At 40.3% G+C, this 12542-nt stretch overlaps 1 protein-coding gene across 1 annotated transcript in view; it reads right to left on the reverse strand.

Annotated features, from left to right (window-relative positions):
• Positions 1 to 1683: 1683 nt before the first annotated feature.
• The window catches only part of LOC127429487 (cullin-3-like), a 47985-nt gene continuing 37126 nt past the window's right edge, over positions 1684 to 12542 (reverse strand). The window contains exons 15-16 of the mRNA XM_051678516.1: positions 6974 to 7119; positions 1684 to 2666 (exon numbers count right to left, since the gene is read on the reverse strand). Of these exons, the coding sequence (XP_051534476.1) occupies positions 2535 to 2666; positions 6974 to 7119 (278 nt within the window). The 3' untranslated portion in view covers positions 1684 to 2534. The remainder of the gene's footprint in view (positions 2667 to 6973; positions 7120 to 12542) is intronic.

Raw genomic sequence — 12542 nt, forward strand, 5'->3', positions numbered from 1 at the left:
CTTCCCAGAAGAGTTGAAGATGTTATAGCTGCAAAGGGTGGGCCGACGTCATATTAAACCCTATGGATTAAGAATGGGACGTCACTTAAGTTCATATGCGTCTAAAGGCAGATGAGCGAATACTTTTGGCAATATAGTGTATATATACATACATATACATACATATATATATGTATATGTGTGTGCGCGTGCGTGCGTTTGTCTTTAAGCCCCTAGTGAGCAAGCCAAAGGTGACTGTGGCAAGGAATTTATATATATATATATATATATATATATATATATAAATAATAGGCATAATCTACAATCACGTTTTTTATCAAACCGCACAATGAAGACTTTAAGACATTACAGCTTCATTCTCTGTTACAGCATTATTTTCCTGTAAAGGTGCTTTGAAACGATGTGTTGTGAAAAACACTATACAAATAAAAATGACTTGACTTGAATGCACTTAGCTGCATAGGAAAGATATATGATGCTCTCTTGCGCCCTAATTAGTGAATGACTTTACCTCCAGTGTGTTGTCTGACTGCACTGATATCAGAACAGTTTGAAATGCACCTTATTGTCATCCTAACTCCATATAAAGCCTCTAAATATAAAGCAACATTTTTCAGCTTTTGAATGAACCCATTGATTCTCAGTGTGAATATAGGATTTCTAAGGAAAAAACAGAGCTATAGTCCACTTCCGTGGTTATTGTTTTTAACAGTGTGCCGTTTCACAATAAATCGCTCACATTTTCGGATGAAACCAGAGACTCTAATCTTTTGACTTAAACAAGGTTTTAAATGTAAATGTGACGAGGAGGAGGGCGTGGCCACGCTGTGAGGATGCACGCCCGGCACAGAGTTGTCCAATCAGTGGGAGAGAGATAAAGGAGCAGCCGGGGAGGCCAGAGAGAAAGAGAGACACATAGGCAGCAGTGTTCGTGTGTGTGTGATGTTGTGATGTTATGTTTTCAGTTCAGCATTTGTGTTAATTGAAGTCTTGTTGAATATGGATCCGGCTCCCGCTTCCTCCTTTCCCAGACAAACAGAGATCCTACACACTGGTGCCAAAACCCGTGAAAGGAGGAAGAGCACGCTGTCCGGGAGAACTCGCCGCTGCCGTCCGCCAGGGAGCGGAGGAGTGGCTGAGGACCGGGTGGGCAGCTTGCCCGCGGGAGCCGAGGAAGAATGTTGTCTGTCTCTTCTCTCTCTCTCTGGTGTCCCCAGCTCCATCTCTCCCCTGCTGATTAGACAACTCAGTGCATCCTCACGGCCCGGCCACGCCCTCCTCCTCGTCACAGTAAAAACTTAATTAGATTTCTTACCAAATGTTTCTCCCAAAGACAAACTCCACTGAGATCGGCACCATGTTGTTTTGTCATAAAAAAGTTACAGCCCAGAGTGAGAGATCAGTCTGTTTAAATGAAATGAAATTATGCGTAGCATATAGCAAAGAAAAAACACAATGTACGTGCATGAGAACGCGGGTCGCACAAGGTTAACGTTAATTTTGAAAGCACTGACAATCGTTTGAAAAAAATTTGTGAAATCAATTAAGAAAAACTGAAATCATAAAAATGCCATGTATAATAACTATGAAGAATTAGAAAAGTGCCGTCTCTGCTTGACATGTAATATATCAACTAGCTATCTGTTCCCTTGTTGAGGTCAAAGCAAAACAGGCAGACTGATCCAAAATGGCCGATCCTTTCCTTTGTTTTTCTACATTTAATGATGAAAACAAGGCCCTGTACAGTTCACTTCAGCATTGAGTACAATAACAATTATTTTACAATTTATACACATTGAAATATGATGTTCCAGAAGTTCTCACATAATGCAGGAAAAACAAACTGCTCCCCATCCTACTCCTGTTTGAACTGCATTCGACTGACCCCTCAAAAAAGCTCTGTCATCTTTTACAATTGGCCATGTCAGACATGAATAAACAAAACTAGAAAAAAAAAAAGAAAAAAGACAGCCAAACCACCTTTTTATAGACTGTGCAAGTGTTCAGTAACAGCATGCTCTTAATCAAATGCTACAACACTTTGCGGCCCAGATACAAACTCCACTGACAATCTTACAGATCAAGCATAGATGGCCAGTGGCCAACTGGGTCAGACGACCTGTACAACCAAAGGTGCAACAGACACAAACACATTTACACTGACATAAATCTGGGAAAGTATTTCATAATGATATGAATGGTCTTCAGCATTCATCCAATGTTGGCTAATCATCTTTCCTGTGAATTACTTTGAATATTGTAATTAATTTTTGGCATTCTAGGTGGAGAGACCTTTTGTGAAAGCCCAGAGCTGAATCTGAACTAGTGGAAGGCCTTGCTTGAATCGCTAAGAACAATTTAAAACAAGTCTGTTAGAATGTGAAGGTTTGCTTCTCAGCTTTTTCCAGTACAAATGAAAATAAAGAGAAAAAAATAAAATGACGTCCCAGGTCAGGTGTAACAATGTCCCAAATCAATGCTCGCGTTCGCACTCTCACTTGCTCTTCCATGCCAGATTTCATTCTGCTCCTCGTTCATGCTACGTATGTGTACACTTTGCGATCTTCTGGCGTTCTTGCCAAATATTCTCTCTCGATAAGTCCTTCGATACGCTTTTTAATGACCACAGGACTTGGAAGGAATCGTGCCCTCAGCTGCTGAGTAACCTGTGGGCAAAGAGAAAGAAGAAAAAACAACAAAAATAAATAAATAAAAAAAAATCTCTATTTGTTCAACCATCTATTGCTTATTGTGCTTACAGCTAGGGCTGTGTTTTGGTACTGATTTCCTGATTTGATCCGGATTCCAATTCACAAGTTCTTGATTCGACTCAACAGATGTCAGCAGGCCTGTTTCTAATCGCTAAAGCCCATAACATGCATATGACTGTAACACACTCTTAATTTTCACATTCAAACCTTTCCAAATCGTTTTGGCCATACAGGTTAACATACAAGGTTAAAATTACACCACAACACAGAAGAGGATTGGATTATTAAGCATTATTAAAATAATAAAATTACAGGTGCATCTCAATAAATTAGAATGTCGTGGAAAAGTTCATTTATTTCAGTAATTCAACTCAAATTGTTAAACTTTTAATTGTGATGATTTTGGCTCACATTTAACAAAAACCCACCAATTCACTATCTCAAAAAATTAGAATACATCATAAGACCAATAAAAAAAACATTTTTAGTGAATTGTTGGCCTTCTGGAAAGTATGTTCATTTACTGTATATGTACTCAATACTTGGTAGGGGCTCCTTTTTGCTTTAATTACTGCCTCAATTGGCGTGGCATGGAGGTGATCAGTTTGTGGCACTGCTGAGGTGGTATGGAAGCCCAGGTTTCTTTGACAGTGGCCTTCAGCTCATCTGCATTTTTTGGTCTCTTGTTTCTCATTTTCCTCTTGACAGTACCCCATAGATTCTCTATGGGGTTCAGGTCTGGCGAGTTTGCTGGCCAGTCAAGCACACCAACACCATGGTCATTTAACCAACTTTTGGTGCTTTTGGCAGTGTGGGCAGGCTCCAGGGGCGCCGTATCATGGCTGACCCTGCACTCTGACCCCAGCTTAGCTGGGATATGTGAAAAAAAGAATTTCACTGTATATGTGCAAACGTATAATGTGTGATAAATAAATATAATTAAATCAAATAATTAAATTAAAATTAAATTAAATTAGGTGCCAAATCCTGCTGGAAAATGAAATCAGCATCTTTAAAAAGCTGGTCAGCAGAAGGAAGCATGAAGTGCTCCAAAATTTCTTGGTAAACGGGTGCAGTGACTTTGGTTTTCAAAAAACACAATGGACCAACACCAGCAGATTGGATTGCACCCCAAATCATCACAGACTGTGGAAACTTAACACTGGACTTCAAGCAACTTGGGCTATGAGCTTCTCCACCCTTCCTCCAGACTCTAGGACCTTGGTTTCCAAATGAAATGCAAAACTTGCTCTCATCTGAAAAGAGGACTTTGGACCACTGGGCAACAGTCCAGTTCTTCTTCTCCTTAGCCCAGGTAAGACACCTCTGACATTGTCTGTGGTTCAGGAGTGGCTTAACAAGAGGAATACGACAACTGTAGCCAAATTCCTTGACACGTCTGTGTGTGGTGGCTCTTGATGCCTTGACCCCAGCCTCAGTCCATTCCTTGTGAAGTTCACCCAAATTCTTGAATCGATTTTGCTTGACAATCCTCATAAGGCTGCGGTTCTCTCGGTTGGTTGTGCATCTTTTTCTTCCACACTTTTTCCTTCCACTCAACTTTCTGTTAACATGCTTGGATACAGCACTCTGTGAACAACCAGCTTCTTTGGCAATGAATGTTTGTGGCTTACCCTCCTTGTGAAGGGTGTCAATGATTGTCTTCTGGACAACTGTCAGATCAGCAGTCTTCCCCATGATTGTGTAGCCTAGTGAACCAAACTGAGAGACCATTTTGAAGGCTCAGGAAACCTTTGCAGGTGTTTTGAGTTGATTAGCTGATTGGCATGTCACCATATTCTAATTTTTTGAGATAGTGAATTGGTGGGTTTTTGTTAAATGTGAGACAAAATCATCACAATTAAAAGAACCAAAGACTTAAACTACTTCAGTCTGTGTGCACTGAATTTATTTAATACACGAGTTTCACAATTTGAGTTGAATTACTGAAATAAATGAACTTTTCCACGACATTCTAATTTATTGAGATGCACCTGTACTTAAAATATCTCCCTCATTTTTGGTCTCTAGAAGAGATGTGTACGGTTACCATTTTTTACATTTGGTTAATCGCGAGGTTTCATGAACGGTTAATCGGGACGCAGGAATAAAGTATGTTTATTGAAATGGAATTTCCTCAAATACTACTAAAAACAGCAGCAAATAAAGTGCACAGTGAGCTATGAGTCTAAGTGGCACAATACATACAATGATAAAACCTTGCATTAAAGTCAACCAAAAATAATCAAACTATCACTACATCTACAGTATATGCGCTCTGCCTGGGCAGGTTCCGTCAGGCAACGAACACAAATATTACGTGCGTGGAGTCACACTGCTGCGGTTAGCCGCTTCAGGGTGCTTTGATTTTTAAATGGTTTAAAATCAAATTACATTGAACTTATCTAATTATTATACTAAATATGCACATCAGAGCAAAAGGGGAAAAAACACTTTCTTACCATTTATCAAGCGCTGAAACGTTGTGAAAAACAAACTGGAATCATGTTTAATGGTGTAACAGCCACATAAACTCTTCTTCAGAACGCAGCAAAACAAATGAAACAACACAGGAGTTTTGAGATGCGTTAATAAAAATTAAAGTCTTTTGAACTTTACTGTGTCTATAAATGCGGTGATCCTGCGAGAGGTACTGAAGGAAAGTGAGATTCAGCGCAAATGTCTAAGACGTCTGTCCAGTGCATGTTAGTGTCACTGATCTATAATCGAAAGCAGCGCAGATGCACACAAAAGCACGTTTGAACAGCCCCTAACTCGCCCTATACTTTAAAAACTGACCCGAACCCGGCCAGAAAACCTGATGGTTTCTCGGAACTCTTTAGGTTGCAGACCTCTATTTCATGTGTAGAATAACCGAATAGTGATTTTGATATTTGAATAGTGCTGTGTCAAATGGTTAACAGAATGTCAACTATCCGTGCACACCACTAGTCTCTAGCAGGTGAGGAGGCTTTTCTGATATAATTTACGAAGCTAGAACAGATTAGTGAAAGAAGTGGTATGCGTGTCTAAGAGCGTGCTTCTGCATCGTGCGGAGCAGCTACGAGGATGCACCACTGCAGGACGGGCGGGCTACAAATAATGTTTAGTGAAAATGTACACTCATGCACTGAAACAGGCATATAGATAAATGGGAAAAAAAGATCTTGTGATTTTAAAAATTTAATTGTTCAAATGAAGATCACAATTAAACAGATATTTTTCAGTTTAAAAACAGAAAATATTGTTAAAATCTATATTTGTACATAGCCCTTGTTATAGCCCACATCTGTTACAGATAAACTGAAGGCCTATAAACAAAAGTGTCCAAATCAAAATTGGAATATCTAAGTTAATAACAGAAATTCTGCTGTGACCTGGCATGTAGTTAAAGAAATAGTTCACACAAAAATAAAAGAATTCAGTCATCATTTACTCACTCTCATGTTCTTCCAAACTTGTATGCGCCACTAAAGTGTTCGGCAACACTCACCGAACACTTTATTATGTACACATGTACACCTACTTATTCATGCGATTATCTAATCAGCCAAGTGTGTGGCAGCAGTGCAATGCATAAAATCATCCAGGTATGGGTCAGGAGCTTCAGTTATTGTTCACATCAACCATCAGAATGGGGAAAAATGTGATCTCAGTGATTTGGACTGTGGCATGATTGTTGGTGCCAGATGGGCTGGTTTGAGTATTTCTGTAACTGCTGATCTCCTGGAATTTTCACACACAACAGTCTCTAGAATTTACTCAGAATGGTGCCAAAAAAAACAACAACCAGTGAGTTGCAATTCTGTGGACAGAAACCTTGTTGATGACAGAGGTCAACAGAGAATGGCCAGACTGGTTCGAACTGACAGAAAGGCTACAGATAACCCATGTACAATTGTAGTGAGCAGAATAGCATCTCAGAATGCACGTCGACCCTTGAGGCGGACAGGCTACAACAGCAGAAAATGTCGGGTTCCACTTCTGTCAGCCAAGAACAGAAAACTGAGGCTGCAGTGAGCACAGGCTCACCCAAACTGGTCAGTTAAAGAATGAAAAACAGCCTGGTCTAATGAATCTCAATTCCTGCTGAGGTACACAGATGGTAGGCCCACTGCAGCCTCAGCTTTCTGTTCTTGACAATATTTAATTATGGTTTTAAGTAACTGAAGGATGAATTTAAGCTACTGTTTTATCTTAACTATGATATCATCAACTTTTTTAAGTTCTTAAACTAGTGCCTCAATATACAGTATACACACCTCTGCTACTAGAACATTGTGCTGCATTTTCTTTCTGGACTTCATGATGCGAACAATGGCTGCCTCGATCTCGTGTTTCCTGTCATCATCAACCTTCTGTCGTGTCTCCTTCCTCTCTGGGTCGGATTCTCCTTGTTTGGCTGCAACTGCAGGGATGAGACAAACAGGTGGAGTGATAAAGTTAAATAGATTCTAAATAAATAAACAAATGATGATGAAAGCCAAATAATAAATGTCAAGGATCGATCTTTACTTAGTAATCCATTATTTTGTGTGTGTGTGTCGGGGTGGGGGGGGATGTCAAAATATATTTTTCACCTTTGATTTTGGAGCAAAACTAAAAGTAAAAGAAGAAATAAACTTTCAAAGGTGGAATTGCCTTTTATTTTATTATACAGAGAGAAAGGTACATCTGCTTAAATCAGTTGACTTTAACACCCTTTGTTGCATTAAATGCCAATGGTGTGAGTCCAAATGTTGGAGTGCCCATAACTCCAGAAGTTGTAAAGATATCTTCATATTATTTTAGATTATGGTTTTCCTTTTTATACTTTAATATTCAAGGCCCTATATGGTTAAATCCCAGAGATATGAGGCTCTCAGTCTGGTTTCCTGTGTAAATTACTAAATTTTACACATTTGCAATGGTTGAAAACCAAATGTGGGTCACATGGTATGAAGCTAGTTTTTCTTCAGGGTTCAAACTCTTTTCAAGGCACAATTTTCCAGGATATTTTATGTGCCCAACGGGTGTAATATTTAAGGAAAAACACACGAGCGGTAATGATGTATACAGTATTGTGGTTATTTATTTATGAATGACTAAATCCTTTGTGTGTTTTTGACAGTAGTATCTCACCTCCAAACAAGCAGTTCGCTACATGGCCAAGTGTGATTATAAAACCCCAAAAAGCTACACACAGAGTGATGATCATGAGGTGTTTTCAGTGTATGAGGGGCCAGCTTCACACATTCACTTTGAATCATGCAAAACATGAAGATATATTTATTTAACTAAATCACAGCCAATTGCGGTTTAATAATCACACTAGGGGAAGAGACGTGACGCCATGCGAGGAGCGGATGTGTGAACGGCAAGCTCTGTGCACTTTGCTAGTTTTATTACTATTTGTGTCATAAACCGGAGAGAACTTAACTGTTCTAGCAAGTCAATATGTCAAAAAAATTCAAAATCCTCGGGCTCTGGAGACATTAAAAGACACTTATGTGCTCAAGCTGACGCCCCTGAGAAACAAGCCGAAAGCCCCGGACTCAAATCGGACGGTTAACTGAAAGAAATCCGCCGTGAATTGATGAATGTGTCTGTAATGCGTCGATCGATCACTTCCATGGAGACAAAATTCTCTGAGTTGGTTACAAGATTGTCAGACGTCAAGAAACGGATCGATTATCTAGAGTCATCGAAGAGGGAATTAGCTGCTAATCCGCTAGCGACCAAGGCAGGTTTACAGTGCTTTTGGGAAAGAGGATTTGGAGAATCGTAATCAACGAAACAACGTCCGAATTGTTGGAATTCCTGAGCATGAGGAAGGTTGAGATGTGGTGAAATTCCTAGACGAGCTCTTCCCGAGTCTGCTTGAAATAACAGGCTATAAGCTGGAAATCGAGCGAGCTCGCAGAGTCCCGGCTCGCAGATCTGCGGAGGGAGACAGGCCCCGATCAATTCTGGCCAAATTTCAGAGATCATCCGATAAAGATCTCATGTTACGCAAGGCGAGGAGTAAAGGAAGGCTTTCTTGGAAAAACCACAACATTTTCTTGTTCCCAGACTTTGCGAATTCGACAAGAGAGAAACGTGATTGATTCAAGGAATGCAAGACTCACTTACATCAACGGAAGATCGCTTTTGCACTGATGTTACCAGTCAAACTGAGAATACATACTAAGGATGGCCGTAGATAATTTACATGCCCACAGCAAGCATGGTAAGCCATTTGGTGATTTTCATGTGGCCGCCTAGCGGACCTGTCTCGCTGAACATTCTCTTGACTGTCCGAGGAAACTGAGCACCTTTTTTGTTTCGTTTTGTTCTGGTTCCGCCTAGCGGCTGGAGTTTGTTTTGTGTAGTATCATTTCTTCGGGACAGCTTGTGGATGAACTGCTCGTTTTGGGTGCTTATGCCTCCTGTTGGCTGGAGTTGGTTTTGTGGAATATTTCTTGCAGGACATTGGAGTGAATTCGACTGCCCGAAGAACTGAATGGCATGTTTTTGTTTTTTTGTCCTGGTTCCGCTAGCGGCTGGAGCTTGTTTTGTGGAGGTACACACCTTCGAGACAGTTAAGTGGATGAATCTACATGTTTTTTTTTTGTGTGTGTGTGTTTATTCCGCTTATGGGCTGGAGTTTGTTTTATAGACTATTTTTTGCTGTGTAATTCTGTCTCAAAATTTGTACAGAAGACTTGAGCAATCCAACGGCAATGTTGTCACAGGGGCTCTCGTAGGCATACATGGACTGTTTGAGTTTAGAAGGATGGACGCCGGTTGGCACTGTCGTGCGTGGGGTTAATGCGCACGTTTTTCTTTTTTCTGTTTGTTTTGTTCTGGGGAAAGTCTGGGGGTTGATTGTTGCACCAATGTGGAATGTGGTCTTTATAATTTTATTTTGGACACACAATCTATTTTTTCTAATATGTCAAATGTTAATAAGAGTGGATTGTTTCTCCACGTGGAATGTGAATGGGTTGGGGCACCCCATAAAAAGAAAGAAGGTAATTTCTTTTCTTAAAAGAAATATGATATAGTGCATCTTCAAGAAATGCATCTTTCCCGCAGGAAGCTGAAAAATTTGGGAAGATATGGGGTGGACATGTTTTCTTTAGTGTTGGCTCGAGTAAGAGCAGGGGAGTCATTATATTGATAAGTAAAAATCTACAATTCAAATGTCTCAAACAGAGTAAAGATAAATTAGGAAATCATTATTGTTTTAGCAGAAATTGGTCTTATTTTGGCTAATATTTACACACCTAATGCTGATGATCAGGGCTTTTTTATAGATCTTGAAGGGATGTTGCAAGCCGCTGGCACCCCTCAGGATATAATATTGGGAGGAGACTTTAATCTTTTGATGGACTCAGTCCTTGATCATGGTTAAGCAAAAGTGTGTAAGCCCCCTAGAGCAACATTGACGCTTCACAGGATGTGTAAAAATCTTGGTCTTACAGATATTTGGAGACTTTTGAATCAATCTGGTTGGGACTATAAATTTTTTTCATCAGTCCATAAGATTTATTCTAGAACAGATTTTTTTCATTTCATCTGTTGTTGATTGCTCAATTGGAATCATTTTAGTCTCAGATCATGCCCTGGTGAGTTTATAGGTGTTGCCACATATGGAGAAAAAGAAATCATATAGTTGGCACTTTAATTTAATACTAGAAGCTGGAAAATGGGGTAGGATTTTTAAAAATGTCTATGTCTAGGGATGCAAGGGTGCGCCTCATTCAATTTAAGATTCTGCATCGTTTTTATTGGACTCTAGATTGTATAGGCTTGGCCTTAAAGACACCTACTTGCTGGCGATGCCAGTTGGCCAATGTTTTTTGGTCCTGTACTAAGATTTAAGAGTTTTGGTCAGGGGTTCAGAGTTTTATCTGTGAGGTCTTGGGCACTCTGGGGGGGTGACCTCATTAATAGATTTATTAATATAAAAAAAACTGGGTCCTTACCTGCGTGATGATCGGCAGGCAGGTGATGCTTAGGGGATGGAAGTTGCCGGGTGCGCCCTCATTTCATGAGTGGTGCACCGAGTTGGGCAGAGTGGCGGCTTTTGAGGAGTTATCACATAGACGGCTGGGCAGTTTGGCCGATTATGGAAGTAAGTGAGGGCACTTATTTGGCCTTCCTGGAGGGTTGACGGGGAGGAGCAGTGGAGAGGGCAACTGGGTTGGAGTTTATGTAATTAATTAATATGTGGAAAAGTATTTTCTTTGAACTGCCTGTTTATATGTGTGTCTGTTGTTATTTTATGTCTGACCACTGGGATGTATGCTGGGTGATGGGAGAGAAGGGGCATATATTGATAAAAGTTGATTCCTTGTTTTCATGTGATGTTTGTGTTAATTTTAATTTTGGAATCAATAAAAATAGTTAATGACAAAAAATATTCACACTAGGACACATTGCAAATTTTATGTGATTGTGTATTCAAACATACATTTTCATCCCAAATATTTTATATTCCTTGACATTCCACGCTTTATACCATATTAAATTTTTATGACTAGAATCAGTGATTCCGCCCATATCACATGTGGTAACGGCAGGGTAAGCTGACTCCGATTGTTGAATTATTGAAAATTGTATTTACATCCCGAGGTGTAAAGGCCGCATCAATACGCTACCACCTCGAGGTGTGAATTTATTTTCAAAAACAATCAGCGGTCCAACCATTGTCATTGCAGGGCTCCAGTCTAAAAAAAATTAGGGATGTGCACGAGTAATTTAGTACTCGTTCTGCACCAGCTATTCGGGCATTAAAAACACTACTCGAAAATCGAAAATGTTACTTTCTGCATCTCCCAGCAAAGTCATGTTATATTACAAAGTAATACTTGTAATATTTTGATCCTTACTGAATTCTATTATATTTGTTTTTGGTTCTTGTTGGAGTCATGCAAACCAACAGACGAGGGTCTGCTTTTATGGTCAAAAAAATGACTGGCTGATAATCAGATCCGATATTCATAATCTTTCTAATTATCAGAATCTTTATTATTTTGTCTGAAAAGTGCATGAAAGCACCCCCACAATATGATGCTGCCACACCCATGCTTCACAGTTGGGATGGTGTTCATTGGCTTGCAAGCCTCACCCTTTTTCCTCCAAACATAATGATGGTCATTATGGCCAAAAAGTTCCATTTTTGTTTCGTCAGACCAGAGGACATTTCTCCACCGATCCTCCACCAAATTTCACAGTGGGTACGAGACACTGTGGCTTGTAGGCCTCTCTAGGTCTCTGTCTAACCATTAGATGACCAGGTGGAGAATCGGTGATGATCTGGGGGTGCTTCAGAAAGGCTGGAATCGGGCATATTCGTCTTTGTGAAGGACGCATGACTCAAGCCACGAACAAGGTTATCCTGGAAGAAAACTTGCTTCCTTCTGCTCTGACAATGTTCCCCAGCTCGGAGAATTGTTTTTTCCAGCAGGACAATGCTCCACGCCACACAGCCAGGTCAATCACGGTGTGGATGGACGACCACCGGATCAAGACCCTGTCATGGCCAGCCAAATCTCAAGACCTGAACCCCACTGAAAACCTCTGGAATGTGATCAAGAGGAAGATGGATGGCTACAAGCCATCAAACAAAGAAGAGCTGCATGAATGTGCGCACCAGGAGTGGTATAATGTCACAGCTGTGAAGGGCAACATCTCTTTGGAAACTAACCTACTTCATCTGTGCATTCTCTACCTGTTGGGTATTTCGTTGTCTGGGAAAATTTACATTTACATTTATGCATTTGGCAGACGCTTTTATCCAAAGCGACTTACAGTGCCCTGATTACAGGGACAATCCCCCTGCAGCAACCTGGAGTTAAGTGCCTT

The sequence above is a fragment of the Myxocyprinus asiaticus genome, chromosome 39, assembly GCF_019703515.2.
Source record: "Myxocyprinus asiaticus isolate MX2 ecotype Aquarium Trade chromosome 39, UBuf_Myxa_2, whole genome shotgun sequence".
Taxonomy (NCBI): domain Eukaryota; kingdom Metazoa; phylum Chordata; class Actinopteri; order Cypriniformes; family Catostomidae; genus Myxocyprinus; species Myxocyprinus asiaticus.